General features: G+C 37.9%; 1 protein-coding gene across 2 annotated transcripts; it reads right to left on the bottom strand.

Moving 5' to 3' along the window:
• On the bottom strand, positions 1–23,698 carry FHL5 (four and a half LIM domains 5). 2 transcript variants are annotated; one of them, XM_058836839.1, is made up of 7 exons: positions 23,639–23,698; positions 23,364–23,392; positions 11,098–11,279; positions 8,739–8,913; positions 6,309–6,478; positions 3,956–4,142; positions 1–2,777 (listed from the first exon to the last, which is right to left on the bottom strand). In XM_058836839.1, the coding sequence occupies exons 3-7, from the start codon at positions 11,254–11,256 to the stop codon at positions 2,626–2,628; spliced, it is 843 nt and encodes a 280-aa protein (XP_058692822.1). In that variant the 5' UTR covers positions 11,257–11,279; positions 23,364–23,392; positions 23,639–23,698; the 3' UTR covers positions 1–2,625. The 2 variants fall into 2 exon arrangements, with proteins under 2 accessions (XP_058692822.1, XP_058692821.1); XM_058836838.1 differs by lacking the exon at positions 23,639–23,698 and having other exon boundaries at positions 23,364–23,570.
• Positions 23,699–23,762: the final 64 nt, after the last annotated feature.

The following is a 23,762-nucleotide window of genomic DNA, read 5'->3' as shown; positions in this document are numbered from 1 at the left end:
CTCATTATTCACTCTGATTTGATTGCTAACAAATTATTTTCCCCTCAAGTCAAGACTGTTTTCCTGTCACAGTAATTGCTGAGAGATGTCTCTCTCTCCTTATCTACACCCACGAGCCTTGAGTAGTGTTTCTTCTCCCCTATCCAGCTGCAGAGGGGAGTGATAGAGGGGCTTTTTGTGGGCACCTGGTGTCCAGCCAGGGTCAGCCCACCACCAGAGTATCACTGTACTTATATTCAGGCATTGGTAGCTGGTGTCAGAGACTAGGAAATAGCAATTTTCTATCTAATATAACTTTTATTCAGGCTATTTATAGCAATCATATTTCTTTCTTACTATTATTCTGAAGTGAAAATGCTCAGTGTCAGATTTGACTATACAGTATTTACTGCAGAAGAAATAAATAATTCAGTTGGTATTTCTAAAAATATAATTAGTTGATGAGTCAGAGGAGAATTTCATTTTCATAAATGTTAAGGCTGGAAGACTAGGATTATCATGATCAGTGTGTCTGACCTGTGACATCCCCATGTCTTAGGAGGCTGCCTGGTAATTCCTGCGTCAATTTGTAATTAAGATTTATGATTCTTCAGAGGAGACTGAATAAAGGCCCCAAACCACACTCTTGAGATGTGCTGAATGTTATTTCACACAAACAAAAGGTACACCCCACAGACAAGCCCAAACATGGTGATTCATAATTTTAATTAAAAAATTTAAGACCGTTAACATGTACTAACAATGCAAATTTTTAGAACATCATACATAACCGTGAGCCACTATGTCTGTGTGTTTGTATGTATGTATATGTATATATATATATATATATTTATACATATAAGGCAATGAAACATATTTCTATTTATGGGAATCTAAACCTTACCAAGAACCTGTGTCAGCCATAGGAGATGTGTAAATAGAAAAGGAAGCAGCTGGGGTAAAATGAAAAACATAAACTAATCAAACTCTAGACTGCAATAAAAGCTGCTATGAAAGAAGAAGATGAAAACCAAAAACTAACACTACATAGAGAAAAAGATCAATATATTATTGATTGACAACAGACTGCTATGTACTCATTGGTTAGTCGCAATCCATAGTGATTTCATGCCACTGCACTTCAGACCTGGCTTAGCCATGCACACATATTCTTTTTTTTTTTTTCACTTTTCTACCCAAAGTAATGTCTGTCTTCAATATGAATGAAGTCCACTCAAGTTAGCCAAATAACTCTGTGTACTCAAGGTTAGAGTCTAAAGAAGAATGACTTAAAGACATGCGAGATGAGGACTCAAACTCTGCTGGACAGTGCAGAACCTGCCATTCCTAACATCACTGCTCCATCCACAGTGTCCCAGTACACGAACCAGGCCACTGTGACACACATTATGGAAGAAGATAGCTGTTTGTAACTCAGTTCTAGTTGCCCTTTAATAGTAGATATTTGAGTGCTGGAGCTCAGCAAGTAGATATAAAGGCTGGCTACCTAGAAACTAAGGCCTTGTACTGCAAGCAAGAGCTGCTTGGCTTGCAATGACAATTACTAATTCTTGACATACTGTTAAAAAAACCATGTGGTTAATGGTGAAATGAATCAGGAATTGGTTCTGGAGAGTTTATAGCCTGCTGTCCACAAGAAGGAATTTACAAGCATAGGAATGAACTGGGAATCAAAGACCAAGCATGTAAGATCCTTAACAGGGCTTCAATTGCTGGCAAAGTGGTTTTGAATGAAGTACAAGATTAAAGGGACCAGTATTAATTGGCTCTTGTGTCAACTAATACAAAAAATATATTTTAGGCCTGTACTTGAAGGTATAGCAAAGGCAGTGGAAAAAGTCTTAAGGCATATTGATTATGGGAAAATGTATGTCAGCACTATCCAATCTTGGGCAATCCTTACCTCTTGCAGTAGTTGAAAATATGGGTTTATGTATGTTCTAGACCAGCTTTGCCTAAAAAATTAAATACAGTTACCCAGTTTTGGGAAAGGACCTGTGCTGTAGTGTTTTGGGTGACTTCTTTGGGTAGCAATCCCAGTAAGGGAAGTGACCTTTTTTTCCATTGAATTGTCCCTTTGAATGGCCCTCTCTGACTCTGCAGTCTTCAGTGTGAAAGCATCTCCTATTCACAGTTTCTGCCTGCTTTTTCGGCATCTTTTTTGCCCAAGGTATGGAAGAATATAATATTTACAAGGTGTTCTCTTCAGTGTTATTATCCATTAGAAAAATGCTTGTGCCCAGCTTTCCCTGCCAAGATCTGCATCTGTGAATCAGTGCTAATGCCTCATCATTATTCATATGCCAGACAGACTTTTAAATCCTCTCTGGTTCATAGGTGATAAAAGACAAATTTTTGAGATTCTAACAGCAGAGTGCAGTGTGTTACAAGGAAAACATAGTCGAGTTAGGCTTAAAATATATACAAATCTTTTCTGCATTGTTTTATTAAGCAGTATGGGGCAGTTGTTTAATTTTTGTTTATAAGCAGTTGCGAGCTAGGATGGAGTTAAACTGCTGTTGCAAAATTACTTGAATGACTAAATAACTGTAGTGCCTTTTATCTGGTTTTCTTACAGCAGAGTGGGAATAGTGAAGCTGTACAGCTGCACAGCTTTCCACAGAACTATGAAGCCGAGCCGCATTTGTGGCAAAGGATGTCATCCTGCCGAGTGAGGAATTCCTGGCCCACCAGGGAGACAGAGCATTTCATGCAGTTAAAGCATTCCCCGTGCCACTGACGCTCCTCAAATGAGATGTATTTGGCACCTCCGAGAGCTGAAAGAGAGTATGAAAAAAAAGGAAGAGCTGAATCTAGTATTTCTGGATTATGGTTCAGTAATGCAACAGATGACTTTCTGATGTGTGATCAGGTTGTCATTCATACAGCAAACTGAAAAATGAACAAAAATGCATAGTGTGAAATATTTTTTATTGGCTGAATTGAAAAATCACTTTAAAATTTAAACAGTGGCAAGTATTTCAAGCAAAGCCACAAGTCGCTTGCTTGCATATCCCTTTATGAGATCGGAACAAAATGGGTTTATCAGAATGTCCATTTGGGTTTGCTGATCTGCCCAACAAACCCCATGAAATTTACTTGCAATATGCTGAAACATATAGTCACAACTCTGAGTGAAATTTAATAATTAAGTTTCTTCAAGATGGATTATTTTGGAAATTACCAGATAATGGGATTCCTAGCAGAATTATCTGAAATAAGATCTTGTGGACTGAAATACATTGAATAGTTTTGATATTGGGTTTTTTTGTTGTTGTTTTTAGTTTGTTTTTCTTTTTTTTAATCATGCACATGTGATTGAGTATTCATTGATTTCTTTGTCCAGTGACATATGCAGCATGCACCTGTAAGAATCAGGCAGTACTTTTCAACACATAACAGGATTAAATGCAGAACACCAGAAAACTTCAGCTATCATAGACCAGTGACATACATGTCACATTAGAAGTCATACATAAGTATACAAGGATGTATGAAATAGAGCCATGCTGCGTTTGGCAAGCTTTCTAATTTGACAGGTGTGCCTTACCAGCAGGCAGTTAATCTGTTTTCAGTTTGATCACATTTGCATTTAAAAACAGAACTGAAGAAATCACAGAGGGGCTTGTGTATACTATCTTGGGAAGAGGAACAAAACCTATCTTTTTAATATTCTCAAGGAGGAATTTTAATACAGAAAACACTACATCAAGCAATGGAGGAACTCCTTTGGGCACATAAAACAGCTCCTCATCAGTTAAGGAACATGTGTGATCAGTGTGCCCTAGCAAGATACAGGACATGTGACACAGAGACAGTCTCTCTGATAGTTAACTCCTTCAGTCTTTCATTGTGATGGTAGTATTTTAAATGTTTTTTTCTAAAGTGAAAGTCTTCTTTGAGAGGAGACTGAAGATTCATTTCTGTCTGGTCTCCTTTAGGAGACAAGACTCACCTGTAATAGGTTTACTGCAAGCAGCACACTTATTGGCATAAAATTTGCTGAAACAGTCCACGCAGTATGGGTACTCATCTTTGGAAATGAATCTTTGCCTCGACAGCTGAGTTTTACACACAGCACACACAAAGCACTCTTTATGCCAAGGCTGGTCATGGTAGGTCACTCCTCCAGAAGTTATAACCTAATGTATTGACAAACAAGGAGAGAGCAAAGAAACAAAGGTGTGAGTCACAAAGGATTGTCCAGTCCTTCATAAGTACTTCCACTTGCTTTCTCTCTACCATTATGTACAAGAGAAAAGAGGGTGGTCACATCAACTGTTTTTCATGTGGATTATCCATTTAAGTAATCTGCAGTTGACCTCCACATACTACTCTTTATAACTATATATCCATATATATAGTTTATATGTTTATATATATAACTATATATTTTTAGAACAGAATAACTGTTTGTTATTCTCAATTTTCTATCACAGTATAACCTCATAATTTGTAATAAATATGTTACCTTTAAAGAAAATTTTTCTATTGCACTGTATATAAGTGTTCAGAATCAGGCGTGCTTTCAGAAGAGAAATTCTCAGTGATAGGCAGTGGGTGAGAGAATTGATGCTGAGATAATAGTTAATCTCTAACCAGTATTTTGCTGTCTCTCAGCTGCAACTATTTTAAATAGGAAAAAAGACAGTAAAGAAACAGAAGCAAAACAGAAAGGAGATCTACTTGGTCAGAAGAAGAAAAAAAATCACATTTATCAGTGTCATCAACTTCTCTTTGCCAGCTATACACTAACAGCTCTGCACTCATTATTTCTGAAGAGGGAAATTTCCAGTTGTTCTTTGGCTCCCGTATATGTGGTAAAGGGCTAGTTTCACAGAATTTGTGAGAGACTGTACAGATAAATTTCTATAAAGATGAGCTGTAAGATAGTGTTTCTGCTATCCAGACATATGCATGATAGGGAATGAATGCATGAATGAATGAATGAATGAATGAATGAATGAATGAATGAATGAATGAATACTATTGGAACAGGAGGAGAAAAAGCTGAAGAAACTTAAGTAAGAACAGAGATATCATCAAATTTCCTTGGGGAATATACTTTCAGGAAAATAAAGAATAATACTGGGTCATGTCAAGGAATAAAGTGATTTAAATAGTTTCTGATATCTTGGACATTCCAGTTTTGGGCTACTTTGTGGTTCTGTTTGTTTTTCCAGTAAAATCTAAAAATTGATGACAAAAATTCAAGATTTGCTTTAGCAATTTAATGACTTCGGGCTCAAATCTCATGTGTGGGAATTGATGCAAGTTTCAGAAGGAAAATGGTTTTAGCTATTATATAGGGGGACTATTTGCATTCCTAGTTTTTAAGAAAGAAATCCTGATTATTTCATGTAGGAGTGTTCATTTAATGCAAATTAAAGACTAGATGTAGAGACATGGGAATATATAAAAGTACTTTCTAAAGTTTAACTACTGAAGAAAAAAGTAGGCAGCATATTTTCCTGAAATTAAAAGCTTTTGTTAGAGGTAGAGGTTTACAAGTAATCATTACATAACTACAGGAAATTATAAGTTATTTGATGAAGTGAAAACAATAAAAAAGTGCTTCCAGAGCGATGCAGGTACTAAAGAATAAGTAAAATTCTGCCATAAAAAGCAGCTTAAAACATTTCCCTAGAGAAAAGTATCACACTAGAATAGTATGATGCTTTGATTGTTTTCATCAAAAAGAGAGAATTTTAAAACATAAAAAATTGAGGGAGGGAAGGATTGATTTATCTGTACTTGGGGGAAAAAAGAAATCAAATCAAGCTTTCAGGTACCCAAAAGGGTATCATCATGTATTGCACCAGTGGGACCCCTGAGTAGTGTTACCACAATTGAGTGTTACTTCATCTGCTAGTTACGCTACATAGCTGATACATTTCAAGAAAGAATGGCCAAGATTGCAGATGATTTGCTCAATTCAGGTGGCTAATTATGCATATGAATACATCTGAAAAAATAATGGAAAGAGAGACACATTTACCAAGGCAAAATCAGAGATTTTCAGGAGAGAAGAGCTTTATACAACTTTCCATTTAACTTTTGCTAAAAATTACAATCAATAACTAAAGAAGCCCAAAGCATTTGTTTTGGCAAATACGTTTATTTCAGATATAATCAGTCAGATTAACAAGGGTGGACAGAAGACACTGTCACTGTTGGCTTTCAGTGTCCAGTGTCAGTGGGACTCTGCTCTTACTCTTAGCTCACCACACATTTCACGTGATCCAGCCCTTTCTCCCACGAACAATATTGTCTCATTAGGGCAATTTTTGCACTGTATGTTTAATTACCTTTTTGCAAGCATAGCAATGGTGAGAAAATTGCTTCTCAAAACAGGGCACACAGTAATTCTCATTGTCTTTGGTGATTAATGGTCTTGTTCCCAATGGTTGCCGACAATACTGGCAAACGAAACAGGATTCATGCCAGGAACTTCCCTTAAATTCCATTTTACGTGAACCTGAAAAAAAAAATGAAGTGAACAATCCTCTCAGATGTAACCATGTAATATAAGTTTTAAATGCTGGGAATGCTCTTGTTTTGAACCTTCTACCTCAGCATCAGATTACCCAAGAAAACAGATATCTCCAATTTAATAGAGCTTCTAAGAATGCACTTGAAATTTCAAGAATGCATTCAGTGTCATATAATCTAGCAAAAGATGTACTGAACTGCCTAAGCTATGATTTTTATAGTCTACTCTTATATGAATATTCTGGGGTTTCTTCTTTGTGATTATGCTTGAATTGCTCAGTTTCTATCAAACCAGCCAACTCAGTAATAATGTTCAGGTACACAGCACTTTTATAAATTTGAGATTAATTTGTTGGATGTTTAGTACATTTATTATTGTCCTGTCTTCTGTCCTTCTTAAACTAAGGCTCCTTTGCTTATAAATGCATTATTTATCTTCATCAGCTTAAACTGGAACTTTCTAAAAGTGAATATTTTTTCTGTGATACATCACATTACACTGACTTCTCCTATAGCTCACCATTTCTGTCCTAGAACAGCAATTCTTTTTATCATGTTTTACTAGATGCTTTTGATACAGCACAAGGACAGAAGGTTGCTCAGTTAAAGGTTTGTCAGAGGAGTTTCAGAGCTTTTATCTCTGCATACAGGTGTCCTATCTTGATATAGAAACATAAGTCTAAGATATACGCATGTATCTGGGAGCAATTTTTCCAGTGGATCCCCATCCATAACTTCCTACCTGTAGGTAGCATCAGACTGCACAGAGAGGTGCAAGGTGCTTTACTATCCTTTCCAAATGAAGAAGAGAATTGCTGCTGATTAATCCCACTGTACCTGTTTCCTGAACTGTGGGGCCAGTGGAGAAATTACTGGTTGTATTTAGACACAAAAGGTTTTCAGCTTCATCCCAGGGACCAGAAGGCTAATCTCACTGTCTTTCACAACTAGGTCTTGTCAACACAGAGCTAGCATGCTGATGAGAAGGGGGTTAATGATATAGAGACTAGCTGGCATTCCGATGCCACTGTTGCACCGTTTCTCACACCTTCAGGCACTTGCTGCAAGGATTTAGACTCTATGACAAAACAAGCAGTGTGGATATACACCAGAAGATAATAATGCAAACCAGAGTGTATTCTGGCACTTTTTTGATCATGTCTAGTGAGGTGTGGCTGTTTGACAATATTTTTGTAAACTATATACAATTTAAACAGGTTATAATCCTTAAAATGAACACAACTATATTGTTACAATATTTGTTTCCACTAATGCAGATTTTACTTGTAATGAAAGGGAAACAAACTGTAAAAATACAAACTAGTGTTACAGGTTGAATACAACATGAGTAATCTAGTAGCAATAGTAAGACTATAATTTTGCACAGCCTGGATCTTACTGTTTGGCATTAAGATATAGTGAAAAATAAAATTCCAGTGTTGCTGCCAAATTTACTGATGTTCTCTATTCCAAAAGTTAGGGACACATTTTCCTAAGCAAGCAACTTCCTTTTGCAACAAATGGTGCTGTGGCTTCTCTCAGATGCCTGTGAAGAGGCAGCTTTTAGATAATCACTCTGCTATATGAGCTTTATTAATGTGGTAGCAATGAAGTTTAGAGCATGTCCTGAACAGACACAATCAAAAGCTGAGAAGCAGTTTAGGGGAAAGTGCCAAATTTTCTAGGTTGCTAATGGCAGGAAGTAAGCCTACTGTAAGCATGGACAATATTATAAAATGGACTTTTATTCATTTTAGTAAAAATGCTGCTAATGATTTGAAGGCAAATTGTCTTGACAATTTAAACAAAATTTTTGTTTAAATTTGTATGCTGAGTGAAAGCACTAGTATAAAGAACACAAGCACAGGGTCTGGTCAGTGTGGAAAACATGTCAATGACTTGTCTAATCTGGCACTCCTGCTCACAATGGCTCAGTTTGTCTACCTATGCTCACAGTGGGATATGCCTCCTAAGAACTGCAAGAGAACCAAGGACACCACATGAACACATTTTACCCTGCACTGAACTCTTAATATTTTTATAAGGATTCATAAGACCCATCAATGATTGATGAGGTGTGTCTGCCTGCCTTCTCCCCGCTACTGGGGGAGTGCTACACACAAAGGAAGAGTAGTCACCTCCAAGCTGTTCTGAAAGTCAAGGACCTTGTAGCTTGGTTATTCCAGGAGGTGGTTATTATTAAAAATATGGTTCCATTTCTCAGCAAAGAGCCCCTGTTGTCTTACCGGGCATAATGGTCTTCTGGCAGTGAAAACACTTGGATGAATACTCATCGGAGTAGCAGTCGGTACACAGCAAGACCTCGTCCTTGGCAGCAAATGGTTTCTCCACAAGTGAGCGACGGCACTTGGCACACCTGAAGCACCCCTCATGCCAGTGGCGGCCTTTGTAGGCCAGATCCTTGGAGAAAGTAAGTTCATGTTAATCAAAACATTTATTTACAGTGTTTTTATCCTTCAGTTCCTTCCAGAACTAAAATGAAAAACAAGGAGCATTGCAGTGGTGGATCCAACCAGAAGTGTGCTCAGGAAAGGTGTAGGCACTCAATGTCACACTCTTGTGTAGACCTCTTGCAAAGGCCATTATGAGCTGCTTTGGCAGAATGTCTTTCCTTATGTAACATAGAGGTATGTTTTTATTGGAAGAATCATATTATATATTACATTTGTCTTTCAAGGGAAAACAAGTGATCAACGTTTATAATGTGCACAAACCTCTGGAGAGGAAGTTCATATTCTGTAGAATTTGAAATGAACCTTATGTATTTTCAGTGTTACAGCTTCTTCTTCCAGCTGACATAGTGCTGAGTTATGTCAGAAAACAAGAAATTAAAATCTCATTGAGAGCAAAGCAATTGTTACTAAGGTTTAAAAAAAAATACTGCTTTTGTTTATATCTGATAAAAATCCCCCTGAAAACTTGGCAGAAAAAATGTTTGTTTAAGACTCAGTGGGCTTAAGGGATGAAAGAGCTAACAGTATATGTATGAGATCCTGACTAAGAATTAAAAAAAGACCAAATGACAGATTTAATTCTTCCACAGTTAGAAAAGTAAGCGGAAAATTCACCTCCAAAAAACCCTCCCAGCTTAAAAAATAAACCCTTCCAGGACTCTTTTATAAGTAAAAAATATAAAAGGGCACAAATCCAATCTCATTGCTCTCCTTCATCATGTCCCTACCTTTTAAAGTGCTAAAAATGAAAGAAATACCATGCTTCGTTTCAGGATGTGCTGAGCACTTTCATCGCATTAGTTAGCACTCTGAACCTTGCAAGAACTAGGCTGTCAGCCCGGAGCAGCCCGAGGCAAAGAGTGGGTGAAGAGGAGAGGAAGAAAACCAAGATCTAGCCCATTGGCAGAGGTGAGACAATCAGCTGAAGATGTCTGTGTGCCACTTTTCTAGATGTCTCTAGCCAGGTTCTCTCCTTTCTTACCACGTCTGCTTTTTTTCTCCCATTTTTTCCTTCCACTCAGTCCAAAGACATGGCTTGTTGTTTATCATCTTCAACAACAGTAATCCTGTCACTTACTTAATTTTTGATTTTAAAGGTGAAATTAAGTGAACTCAAAGCATGTGCCCTCCTGGTGAACCTGACTGGTGCTATGTTGCTGTGGGTAAAATGGTGATGAGAGTTTGAGAAGCGTCTTCATCCAAATCAGCATTTTCTTTGGATGATTGCTGCACTCAGATGATGTGCTTTGAAGTGCTTGGGCTGGGAAAGCCTTCCAAGAGGTTTATTTTAATAACTTTCTGTCTTTTTATTTCTAAGGAACATAGGCAAAGAGAGCATAGGGAGAAGGTGACCAGTACACGCTATACTTGGCAACACAAATACTTTTTGATAGGTTTCATTTGACCTTAAAATTCGAAGTCAAATATACGTGTTCTAAATTGAAGTATGGAGTACTAGAAACCCCATCAAAGATCAAGAAGGAACTTGAATTAGTAATTAATATTGTAAAATATGGAGAGGTGAAAGGAAAGACAAGGTCAGAAACACTGCCACTAACATGCCATCTGTGAGATGAGCAAGGTAAACATGGAATTGAGCAGAAATTAAAAAATATTTCATTTCCAAGAGAGAGGGAGAATATGCAAATTATAAACATGTTGTCTTCTCAGCTTGGCATCTGCTTGTCAACACCTACAGGAAAAGTAATTTATTCAATGCTCAAAATATTTTTTCAATGAACATCTCACAGAAGTTCCAAGGTGTCAATCAACCTGATACACTGAATTACACCACCCACCTTATCACCCCTCCAGCACTGTGCAGCCTCTGCTGCCAGTGAGTGACTGGAGGTGAAGGATGGAGCCTAGCTGAGGTCCACACATACACCACAGCCTTGCTGTATGCTTGGGGTATATGCATGTGCAGATTTCCTCACCTTTGATCCCAGAGCTTTCCTATTCCATGGAAATAGCACTGTTTCACTCTGCTGTCTGTGGATGTACAACAGCTGTGCTTAGGTCTCTTCACCAATACAGGGATATGCAAAGGTCTGGATACCAAATCTGCCATTAAAGAATTGGATTTGTGTATAATTTAACAAGGAACAAAAAGTGCAAGCTAAATCTTTACCTTGGAGCTGCACTCAATGGGTTGCTTGCACTCTTCACAGGGGTTGGCGTACAGGCTGTCATAACACGGAACACAGTAAGCATTTTCATCTCTTAGTGCATATTTCCTGCCACGGAGAGACTGCAGGCAGAAATGACAGTCTGTGTGACTGCTGGTCATCCTACTGGAGCCCTCCACGTGATCTGAAAGAGATGGAAAAATCAGGTAATTCAGTGCATGACCATTTGCTACCTCAAATACCAAGTAATGCTGCATTACCTGTGAAAGTTAGACAGGCATTTCCTGGTCATTTGCAGTGTCCTAGGTTTCTTAATGCTGGTTTGTTCTACAATAAAATGGTAGCCTTTAACAACATATACTGCAAATTGTATTACCTACATGATGGGGAGCAAGAGGGTTGCTTCAGCTTGTTCTAGCATTGTTTCAGGTCAGACAGCTGAAAATGAAGCCATCTTCAGATTCTTTAGAACAACTGCCATTATCAGCATTATGTACTGGATTCTGAGATATGGTTCATCCAGAAGTCAGATAATGGAGATAGAAGCAATAATTCAGAAATGAAACCAACTGCAGAGTTACAAGGCCAAAGAGAAGAGACAGGCACTCTGTAGAGTCTTCCTGACCTTCTCCTGATATTCCTGTCTTTCTGCTCATTCCTTTCTTTTCAAAATACCCCCACATCTGCCTGACCCAACAGAAGGAAGACAAGGGACTCCAGGATATACGACTGTTTTTTGCATTATCCCAACTGTGCTGCTAATGTTTGGTGGCATTATAAGGTCACACAAATACCCCAGGAGAGCGAAAAAGTAAAATATAAAGAAAAATAAACTAAATCATAAGTCAAACAAAATCAGAACTTAAAGAAAGTTTCCCTTGTTGCTATAGGAAAAGATTGTTTTTTCTGACATATTTCTGTATTGCCAGATTCCATGCTGGCAGTACCAAAATAATGTGAGATGGTTTATATTTCTGTGCTGGACAAGTGCAGGAAATACCAGAAGTCTATTGAGAGTCAGTTGTGTGAATTTCCCATCCTTCAGTTTCCTGGGCTAAAGAGGCTCGGACAAACATCCAAACCTCAGCTGCTTATAGATCTGCAATACTGAATGTTTTAAGGATTGTGGAGATGAAGACTTATTTCAGTCTTCATATTGCTGGTTGGATCATCATCAGTCTGCTAAAATTGGGTCTTGATTGTTGGAATGAAGGAAGAAGAAACCAGAAAGTTCACAGTGAAGAAACCCCAAAAACATCTGCTGGGCTCATTGGATTGCACTCTTCATTAAACTGAATGGGTGTAGCTGCAGCCAACATCAGCAATCATGAATTTTAGAGGAGTTGAAAACAACTGGGGAAGGTCTCTTAAAGTATTTACATGTCAGTGACTGGGCAGCTGAAATTTTTTGCACTTTGAATAACAGAGAAAATTAATTTCTCTTAACCAGATGCAGAGACTGAGAATAAGGAAGAACATACAGAAGACAAGATTAGAGGGAGTTCTTATCCATGACAAAGCCTATATCTAGTCCCCTTAGAGTCACACCCTCATAATTTGTTTTTATACACTCACTGACTGTCTTATAACCATGGTTCACTTTTAAAAAGGTATAAAATATTTTTCTGGGTTTCTGCTTCAGTAAGCTCTAAACCAAAATGGTTGTTTGAGCTGTGAGAAAAAAACAATTACGGCAGGTTTCCATTGGCACCAGTGCATAAGGTCAGGCATTTATTACTCTGTTCTGGGAGGTGTAGTAGTAAAATAGTGGAAAGGGGTCAGGAAGAGAGGCTGTCATACTTATTTCAGACCAAAAGTAATTACTTGATTGGAAAACTTGTTGCTCCTGTAAACTGAAAATCTTTAGAGCTGAATTGATATACCGTATTTCTTACTGCCCTTAATATTTGTGTCAGCCAAGACAGGGCGCAGTAAGGAAATAAAATAATCTGTAACTCAGATCAGTGGGAAACATGCTTTCTTAAAAATATTTCCAATGTGTTTTATGTGATATCCTTGGAAAAATAATATAACAGGGCTTAAATCTGGACTTCCATTTCCTTAAGATCAAACAGAGATTTGAATGTGTAACAAATAAACAAATGAACCCACTTGTAGAGAGAAAATTACATCCATCAGCTTGTACATTTACAGAACGTGGCATATAAAAACCAGGCAGAGCTCAGTGCATTTAATGCACAATCACAGTCATGACCAAAGTCAAGGTTAAGTTTTGCGCATTTTGCTCTGTTTCGGGAAAGAAGTATAAACTGGTGCCTAAGGACACAATCAAGGAGTGTTTGTGGTTAACTGTGCTCCATTATCAAGGTCACAGGACAGGCTTGAAACTGGGTTTCAGAGGATTTTAATTTCTTTTTTTAGTGGGAATTAAATAATGAACTGCCTTAGAAGATAACCCTGAGTGACCCACCTTACTGACCCCCTCCTTGCTGGATCAGTACTCCAGCTTCATGACAGAGTTCCATCTCAGCCTAAACAACAAAATCCAAATGGGGCGTTCATGAAAAGTTTTGTTACTTATAGCGCATTTTTACTGCACAAACCTCACCAACAAATAGCTTCCCATATCTGTAGAAATATCTCTGTTTTTTCCTTCTAATTAATGTCAATCAGGTTTTTAAGTTATCGAAAACTCTGCATACCAAGTAAGTTTCTTTAGCAAGTGGTTCTTTTGATTATTGCTTTTTTCCCAAGGAAGTCAGTCTGTTCCAGGAAGCCCACGTCGTGTGCACAAGCAAGACCCACTACCATAATACTTCAGAACAACTGAATTTGTAGCATAATTATACTTCTAAACCCATATATGGATATGGGAGCAAAGTGCTATTGGTCCTGTTCTACAGATGAGAATTGTTGCTTAAGAACTTTAAAAAGGTACCCCCAAGAACAGAGTCAAAGCCTGAGAGTGTCCTCTGATAAAAAGCTCAAGTTGCCCAAGAGTTTTCTTCTTGAAAGAAAAGTCTTCAGTTTGACCATGAATCATGATAAATTTGGGAATGAAGCAGCAATGGTATGCAAAAGAATGAAGATTTTTGCAAACTTCTTGGCCAAGGTATGGACAACCTCTGAGAACTACTTTTACCATTAGAAAATGCAAAGAAGATGAATCTTGTCTCTCCCAGCACCATTTATCCTTTCTCCAATAAATAGTAATGGTGCAAGTGCCACACACTTAAGTAGAATGTTTTTCTTGTGCTTTGATCGTAATCTCTAGAGTAATATGTTTACTTTAAGTTTGCTGGAAGCTAGACTTTGTGTTTTGAAGGTCAGTTAAGAAATCTCTGGAGATCTGATGTTATTCACTCTCATGGAATGAAACGCTGACTCCAGCATTCCAACCGCTAACTCGAGTCCTAGGCACAGGGAAAGACTGCCATGTCTCCATTCCTTGGGAAAAGATGATTTTACTATTTAAATTGGAACATTTTCAATTGGAAGCCAAATTCTGTTGATTTTTATGTACCTGGTAGGCAGGGATACGTGGTATCATTTTTAGTGTTAAGAATATTCCAAGGAGGTGAGAGAGATGTTGCCAAGGATGTGAGGATATTTTAACTGGAGTCCCTGGGGTCAGATTTGAGAATGCAGCAGTTTCATGGACTGAATGATAAAAAGAGATGAAAATAAAAAACCAGATCTGGCAAGTCAGATCTGTTAAAGCAGATTAAGATAGAATTTAACTACAACAAATTAGGACAGGGACTTTCTGGAGAGTCAAATGATTTCCTATAAAATGAAGAGCATTAGAAGACTTCCAGTGAAGAAAGCTGTAAGAACATGACTGTGAAGCTGTGAATCCTGATAAATATGGAATCATCAGGAAAAAAATTCTTGTGTTCTCACTGGAGCTAAGTGCATGTTTTAATTTTTAACTCAATTTGCCTTACTTTCATTAATTTGCTGACTTCATTTTCCCTATTTCTATTTTTACAGAAGGAATATAGAAATTTATGCATTAAGGGCTCTGTAATATTTGTGTTTCTAAAAATGGCTACAGAAGCAATAGGAACTAAGGGCATATATTACAGATCAAGTCAAAACAAGAACCCACAGGAAAGAAGACAGAGATATTAACTGAACTATCTTATCTCTGTGGCACAGGACAGTAATATAACATCAGGTCCTGGAAGCATCTGTGTACAGAGCTCTTACTGATTAAATTCTCCTTTAAGCAGCCAGGATGGTTGCCAAACGGGACACAGCTGCAACAATCTAACTATCCCACAGGTGACACTGTTTTGGTCCACAGGTGACACTGTTTTGGTGGGGTGTCAAGACAAAGCAGGTATTTTAGAGGTTGGTCTGGTAATTCGTACTGAATCGTACTGTGTTTACACACCCCATGACTACAAGCAAAAAGGGCAAGAGCTGTGGCTTAACTAAGGGATCAAGCATCTCAGGAATTTTGTAATTTTTTCCTTAATTGGTATTGCTGTCTACTTTGTTTACACCATACAAACTCAAATGGTGTAGTCAACTAAATTCTTGCTTTTTTTTTTTTCCTGAAATAAAATCCACATTTTTTACAGGTTTTCACATAGTCTGGTAAAGCCAGTGTTTTCTCCTGTGTCATTATGGAGCTCATTCCTTTCTGACTACTGTCAAATGTATGGAATAAATGAAGTGATGAAATAATTCAGCTGCGCACTGTTGTAACTTTCAGTGTAAAATCCTGTCAGTATTAGTTGTGCTACCCATACCGAACCATAAAACAGGTTTGAGGATTGCATCTGTTACAAAGGGCTCATCTGACAAAGAATACTCAGATTAACTGGTGATTTAGATGAGACAGAGCGGTACCCACAGCAAATTGGCAGGTGACACCACAGTGGGAGGAGAGGCTGATACACCACATGGATGGGCTGTTATCAAGAGGCACCTCCTCAAAACTGGAGGAGTGGGGTGACAGGAGGTTCACCAGGTTCAGCAGGGGGATTGCAAGGTGATTCTGTGATGGGCCACAGAAAATTTATCACTGTTGAATGGCAAAAAACGGAGGGTAAAAGTCTTCACAAACCCTCAGTATTCTCTTATGGGCATTGCAACAGGAGCGGGGGCATTCTCATAACAACAAAACAAGTCTCCTGCAGATGCCTGTTTTTTCCAAGTACCTTTTGTTGCCTTGACACTCACTTACAGTCTACGATTAGGGAATGATAAATGATATTTCAAAAAGTGTTTAAATAAACAGATAGTGGAAATTACAAATGAAGACATGCACTGAAGTCCTGATCTGAGACTTCCACCAGTGAGTTCATCCCTGTTGTGCAAATCATAGACTCATAGAATTTTAAGGGTTGGAAGGGACCTTAAGGATCATCTGGTTCCAACTCCAATGCTGTGGGCAGGGGCACCTCCCACTAGACCAGGCTGCCCAACGCCACATCCAACCTGGCTGTGAAGACTTCCAGGGGTGGGGCATTCATAACTTCTCTGTGCAACCTGTTCCAATGCCTCACCATCCTCACCATAAAGAATTTCTTCCTAATGTCTATAATAAATTTCCCATATTTCAGTTTGTACCCATTACTCCTTGTGCTATCACTAGTATGCCTGATGAAGAGTCCCTCTCCAGATTCCCATGAGGCCCCCTTTGGATACTGGTAGGGAGCAACATCAGAGGAGCATTTTGGAGCCACCTCTGCTAGAACAGCATCTGCACTAAATGCCTGCACAGCTGGGCAGAAGTGCCCCATCTCAGCCATACACTGACACCACTGGGCAGGGACACACCTCCCTGAAGTGACACAAGCATGCCTTTTGGGCTGAAAGCTCTCCCGGGGAAAACAGTGGTAATAAGAAATGATATCTGTGATACAAGGGTGACTGAAGTGCCTGGAGGTCACCAAACCAGTCTTTCCACTAACAACAAGTAACAGAACTTCAACAGGGAATGCCGATTCTAATAATAATCTTTAAGGTCTTACTGAAAAATGCAATTTCTCATCTTTATCGATGTTTTAGCTGTAGAGATCAGATTTCCCTGCCCTTACATTTTATTTCAGGAATAGCAGTATGGATGAAGATTACTCTATTGTGTGAGAAAGGATGAATCCCATGAATTACAATCTTTTTTTTTTAAAAAAAAACTACAACAGATTATACAGCACAACTTTTTCTAGAAGGGTTTTTTAAAAGCCTGTGACCTACTTAGAACTGCTTTAAGAAATAAAATGAGAAAAATATAAAGTTCAGCAGCAGCAGCATTGTTAGCAACAAGCTAAAATTGGAAAGGATTTTCATTACCCTGTTTAAAAAAAGAAAGACTTGCTTCCCCCAAACCCAAACATAAATCCCCCAAATGATAATCAAGCATCTGCTGCAGTGGTTTTTCCTCTTATCTCCAGCTGTGCTATGCCAACCTGAACTAATTTTCTGAGGAAAAATATAAACCGAGACACAGCATTCTTTTAATAAAAGGATGACACCTTATCAAAATTAATCAAATCTAAAATTTTCTAGTCTCAGCCTTGTTAAGAGATTATGATGAGTTAGATAGCATTACAGCTTAGGTAAAACAAAGGCTACTGTCAGTAATACTGGGATGTAAGATCCCTACTTCAATCATCATTGTTCCCAGGTATTTTGATTTGTAGGCCAAATATTCCATAGGCCAGTTTTGCTGCTTGCAGTGCTCAATCAGGCTTGGCTGCCATCTTCTTTTCAAGCTCATCTCTGAAAATATGGATGATGTGGCTCTGCAGACAAGCCCTAGGCTGCTTATTACACCAACAGAAAACATTGTTTGTAAAGCCACTGCTGTACAGTCTAAGAAATGCTGGCCACTGCAAATGTAGCACTGCAAATGTCTTCCCATTATATGGGAGATATTTGGGGTGACCACTGCTGTATCACTCTCCAGTCCTTCCCAAGAGAAAACAGGCTTCAAGATGGGCAATTCGAAGAGGCAGGACCAAGTAATAATGGAATGATTTGGGTTGGAAGGGACCTTAAAGATCACCTATTTCCAATCCCCTGCCATGGACAGGGACTCCTCTCTGTAGACCAGGCTTCTCAGTGCCCCATCCAGCCTGGCCTTAAACACTGTCAGGGATGGAACATCTACAACCTCTCTGGGCAACAAGGAGGGAATGAGTAAGCAGAAACATTGAAGACAGCTAGAAACAGTCTGGTCTCTACCCATGGACTCTGGATTTTTGATGACAATTAACACAGTAGGTACGGTATGATATTTAGCATTAATGATGCTCTGCACTTGCACTGCTTTTGGAAAACAGAAATATAATAATAACAGCAAAAACATATTAAAATTCATATGTATATATTGCATCTGCTAGGTAGACAGACCATGAGGCATCTAATCTGGTAAAGAAAATTTGAAAAAAGTGACTCTTTGTATTCTACCATTTTCACAGTAATGAACAAGTTATATGATATAACTGAGACAGATGGCAAGAAAGGTTTCTAGCAGAGCTCCCAACAAACAGCCAACATGAAAATATGCTGTGGGTACTCTTCACCAGAATTATTTGCCTTCTTTCTGCTTCCCTCTAAGTGCTACATGACCACCTGCTCTGTCTTCTCTTAAAACCGATCAACTTAGAACACTGGCATCTGTGTGGAAATTAATGTAGCTGAATAATTTATCGAATTCATGGATGTCAAATTAGGTGATTTAATATTTTCTGGAGTTTAGGGCTAGCGTGTTTTTATCTGTTGGGCAGTGCTATGCACAATTCAGTTATGAAGTCTCAGCATCTGCACCAAGGTTGCAGTTACAAAATACTGCAATTCAGCTGTGTGTGCACCAATGATGTGGAATTATGTCAGGGTGGCATTTTGCTTTTATTTCCTGCTCTTGGCGCTTTAAACTCATTGTGGACAGGAAAATCTTATTAGTTTATCTATGTAGGTGCCTCAAGGACAGACTACTGGCTTCTGGGCTGAGGAAAAAAAAAAAAATTAAATATTCAGATTATACATATTCTTTTACATCGTGTCCTATATTCAGTGTTGATAGTTATCCAGCACATTTTATTCTAGCACAGTCAAAGGATATATGGACTCACAATGTAAAAACAGTTTTAGAACTGTTCAAATTCCTTCAAAAGGAATTTTGAAGACAATGAATGCTTTTAGAAGAAAGCTTTTAGGAGTGGGGCTGGTAGAAAAAAGAGCAGGGAGTGGAGGTCTTTAGCTTTTTGTTTGTCTTTTACCAGAGAGGAAAAATAACAGTGTCACTAGGACAAATATAGAATAAAAAATGTTGGTGGTTTTCCTTTTTTTGCTCTTTAAATATGTGTCTTTGTGTATCATCCATTAGGCAGGCAAAAAATGTTAATTAAAGACCTCTGGATTCTTAAGCAGTTGAGTAGATAATGTGCTGTTAAAGAAGATAGGGGATAACGTGGTGTTGACTCAGTTTTCACTTGAATCTTCACATCCTGTGGCAGCAACAACAACCAGTCCTTACAGAGATTCAGCCATGTTCTCCTGCCAGTGATATTTGCCACCTACCTGAAGCCTTTGTGACTCTTACATTACCTGTTCTGGCTTCTTGGGAGATAAAATCTGCAGAACAGTTATGTAACTGGGTACCCTAACATTTCCCTTAAGCCTTAAATCTCTGCACCACACATAAAACATTTTCTTTCTATTTAAAATAGTCTAAAATTGGCTATGATTTAAAATTAGTAGACCATGGTATTCTGTCTTTATTATGATGTGAGGTTACTGACCCTTCAGTAACAGCCCTGCTGGGATTTCTGTAATGTTCTGATATGTGAAAAAGTCTTTGTTGTTGTTGTTGTTTTCTTTTTGGCACCATGACTTTCAGAGTGAATTTCTTTCTATGATTATAAACACACACTATCTAAAAATCAATTCCAGTGTAGGACTGACATTATCTGATTGAAGGAAAATTAAGGCTAAAGTTTATCTGAACACCCAAGACAGTCAGCATTTGCCTCAGACAAATAGAACCCATCACCAAATCTTAAAATGCTGGAGGAAATTTGGTAAGAATGAAGAAATTCCTTTCTAACATTAAGGAAAGTTCTAAGAACATGTAATTTAACTCAAGGATAGTGTGGAACAGTGAGCCCACTGATACTAGTAGTCTGGTTGATGCGGACTTACTCTAGTGATGATGTGAAGAATGTAGCAACAACCATCTTTGCAAACCTAGAATGGATTTTTGGTAGAGGATGGTGCTCAGAGACCATAATTCTGACCAGCTGTGTTGGAAAAGGTTGGTCTGAGGAGTGAGAGAGTGGAACACAGTGGCAGAAACTGCATCAAGGAACAAATACAATCCAAAGCCTTTTTGCTAATTTATGTAAAATTTATTAAAAGTTTTCAGTAAAAAGTCTAAGCAAATGATCAAACAAATTAAGAATTCTGCTACTGTATTTTAAAAAAATCCAACAAACCCAAACTGTTCGAGCTTTTAATTTGAAATATTTCTCAATGCTCTTCAATTTTCAAGCACCAGACTCAACAAAGATTGCCAATTAGAAGACCAGCATGAAATAGTTTTGACTCCAAACATTTTTCCCATGCAAGTTAGATTTTTGAACTCTAATTATGCCACAGTTTTGCATGTTTTAGTACATAAATCAATCATGATGTAGCTGAATTTAAAACTTGAAGAGCTCACTTGAGAAAGACTGAGCTCAATAAGCATGTTTAAGCCTAATACTATTATGGGCTTCTGATAAATAAAATTAAAACCTAAGTCTCTGAGTTATTCTACAGCCTTCCTTTCAAAGGTTTCAAAATGCTTTTCTAACAACAGTAATAATGTAATCCTAAAACACATTTGTGAGTTACTTGTCTACAGAAAAGTTTAATACTTGTCACAGCAAAGTAATTGACTTCCTCAAGGCCAGAGAGCAAAACTGCAGGAGAGGGAACAAAAGAAGACATTCACTGCACCTTTGCCATCAGATGGGTCTGCCCATCAGGCTGTATCCATAGCACTGGCCTGGGATAGCTAAAAGCGGTGTACAAAGGTTGCCAACTGGTCAACTCCCAGTGCTAGAGGTAGAAAATACTTCCAAATTTAGCCAAAGTGATAAAATGATGAGTGTTCCAGATGAGCACTTTGCAATTGTCCTTTATGACTCTGAGGTTATGATTAATACTCTTAAGCAAAATGTTCTGTTAACAACTACACCATCCTCTGGCACTTGGCCATTCTTGCTTATAATTCTTCTACCTATGTACAAAGACACATTACAGGAAGATTAATATTTTTCTGGCTGATGAAGCCTCTTAAGTGTGAGGCCAGCGACCAGCTAGGGCAGCCTGTTCATATCCATTACCCACACTATGCTGAGATGTACAAGAATTAACCAGTCCTTTTACATGGACATTGAACAAATTCAAAGGCAACCCTAGCTGGGAAGAAAAGTAGCATACTAGCATGAATGAAGTAGAATCAAAGAAAACCCTGAAGTCTAAGAAATGGGAACAAGTAGGGATGATAGGTGACGTACTACATGGCAACATGAATATTTATAAAATTTAGCTTAAACCTGCTGAAGCTAATGAGCAAGGCACTTTTCTTAGCTAAAGGACAGATATAAATTCCTCTCCAGTGTGATTACTAGCAGAAATTAAACTTAGCCATCATTATGAAGGAACTAAGGCAGCGTATCTTCTCTTTGCGAGTCTTGTCCTTCACTTTATCGCTGCTACAGAATTTGTCATGGGGTTTTATTAACTTGTTTCCTTGGAGTCATGTTTGCATATTTCCACAGAAATGTCCTTACTTGATCCTTCTGACATTTTACAGGGAAACACAAACGTATGAAACAAGGAGCTCATAGCCTTCTTTCTCGTAAGAGCTGCATGCCCCGTTCCCAGAAGAATGAATTCAGCTGCAGCAGCCCAAGTGGAGCATCAGCAACATTTCACCATGCCAGCTTCCAAACTTAGGGCTCTAGAGATTTTAATAGAACAGTTGGACTAGAAATGATTAATTTATGATCATCATTTACCCTAAACTGGCAGGGAAGCGTGGAGAAAAACTCAGCTCAGATTTACTCTCCAGGTGATCTAAAAGCCTTGACAGCACCTAGATCTTGAGTTGGCAGGAGGGCTGCTCCTTCCAACAGGTTTGGAATTTCACCCTCTGATTTTGGACTTGATGTTTGGAAGCATGCTAGTTAAAATATTTCTGTCTTTCCATGGTTAGGCAATACTAAAAGTTTTTAACGTTCTTTTGAGAAATAAAACTCTGGTAGGGAAAATAAATGAAAAAAGCTGGGATTATCGGTACAGAGCTGGTGGAAAATATGTCTCACCATGTCAACCAAAAAATACACACTTTATAAATTATGACTGCCTAAAAATTGGAGACACCATACATCAGAATCTCTGTCAAGCAGCTTTTGAATTAATTTTTCTCTCACCCTGCAAGTTAGTTAGTATCATCTCAATAGTCTACCAATTAAACACCCTTGTATCAAAGTGACTTTCCTGATCCTGCAGTAAAATTACATGGGATGACCATCAGCAATCTCTTATAATGTTAATATATCAAATCCACTACAGTTTGTTCTGTTACTGTACAAATAATTTGTCGCACAAAGAGAAGAAAAATATTAACACAAACAAAAAAAGAGGCACCTGAAAGTTAATTCCTAAATGTTAATTCCAAACAAAATTATGATCATAAAAATAAAAAAAGAAAACACAAAGTGTCTTATGGAAGGAGAATTTGGAGATACTTGTTGTTTACAGCAATATTTTGTCTTCTTATAAAAATCAGCTTGGAAACTGTTTTACTTCCAAAAGAAAGAGCAATCCACATTACATGCTAAAATTACCTATGCTAGAACCAAGTGACTTAACAGAAAAGACACTATCTAGAATTTTGTCTTGCAAAAGCAAATAGCTAAGAAAGCTTGCTAGGAGATAAAAATGTAATGGGAAACAGAAAACTCATTTTTTGTTGGATGGTTCTTTGGAGTAAACAAAACTCATCCTCATCTCTTTACAAAGAAAACCCCAAACAATCTTACCGCAATTTAGTGGGTGAGGTAATTAGTAAAATGAAAAGAATTAATAAAAACATAATTTTAATTAATTATTAAGTGTGGTATCTCTTTAGGAACACAAAATTAACAACATATTTGGAAATCTGCATCTAATTTATTCAGCAATTTTGTGAGGAAAAACTTCCTGCATAGTTGTTCAAAATATTAAATTAAGTGCCTTCTATACAAACGTTTAAAGATTATCAGATAAAGGAATAACAGAAAAAAGCCTCAATACTCACATTTAGTTTTAAGCTGCTTCTCTTGGTAACTTGTGCGGCAAAATAAAGGAAGAAATAATTACATGTCTTCACAGAAAAAAGGATTCATTAAGTCCAAAAGAAACAGAATACTTTGCCAGAACTATTTGAGTGTCCTATCAGAATTTGCCTGGATGTGGGAAGGCTGAGGGTCAATTTGTTTCCCTTAGACCTCATGACATGCAAATATCTGGCTGCCTCACCACTGAATCAAATCATTCTTTGACATACTGTGTTTACAAATTGCAAATACATACCATGTAGGAGGCTCTTAAAGGAACATATTTCTGAGAGTTCTCAAAAGGAAAAAGGCATTTCTGTTAAAAAACAACCGTTCATAACAAGGGGAAAAAAGAAAGTAAGATGGAACATTATTCATCC

This window comes from Poecile atricapillus, chromosome 3 (genome assembly GCF_030490865.1).
Source record: "Poecile atricapillus isolate bPoeAtr1 chromosome 3, bPoeAtr1.hap1, whole genome shotgun sequence".
Lineage (NCBI taxonomy): Eukaryota > Metazoa > Chordata > Aves > Passeriformes > Paridae > Poecile > Poecile atricapillus.
This window is presented reverse-complemented; position numbering and strand designations above follow the sequence as displayed.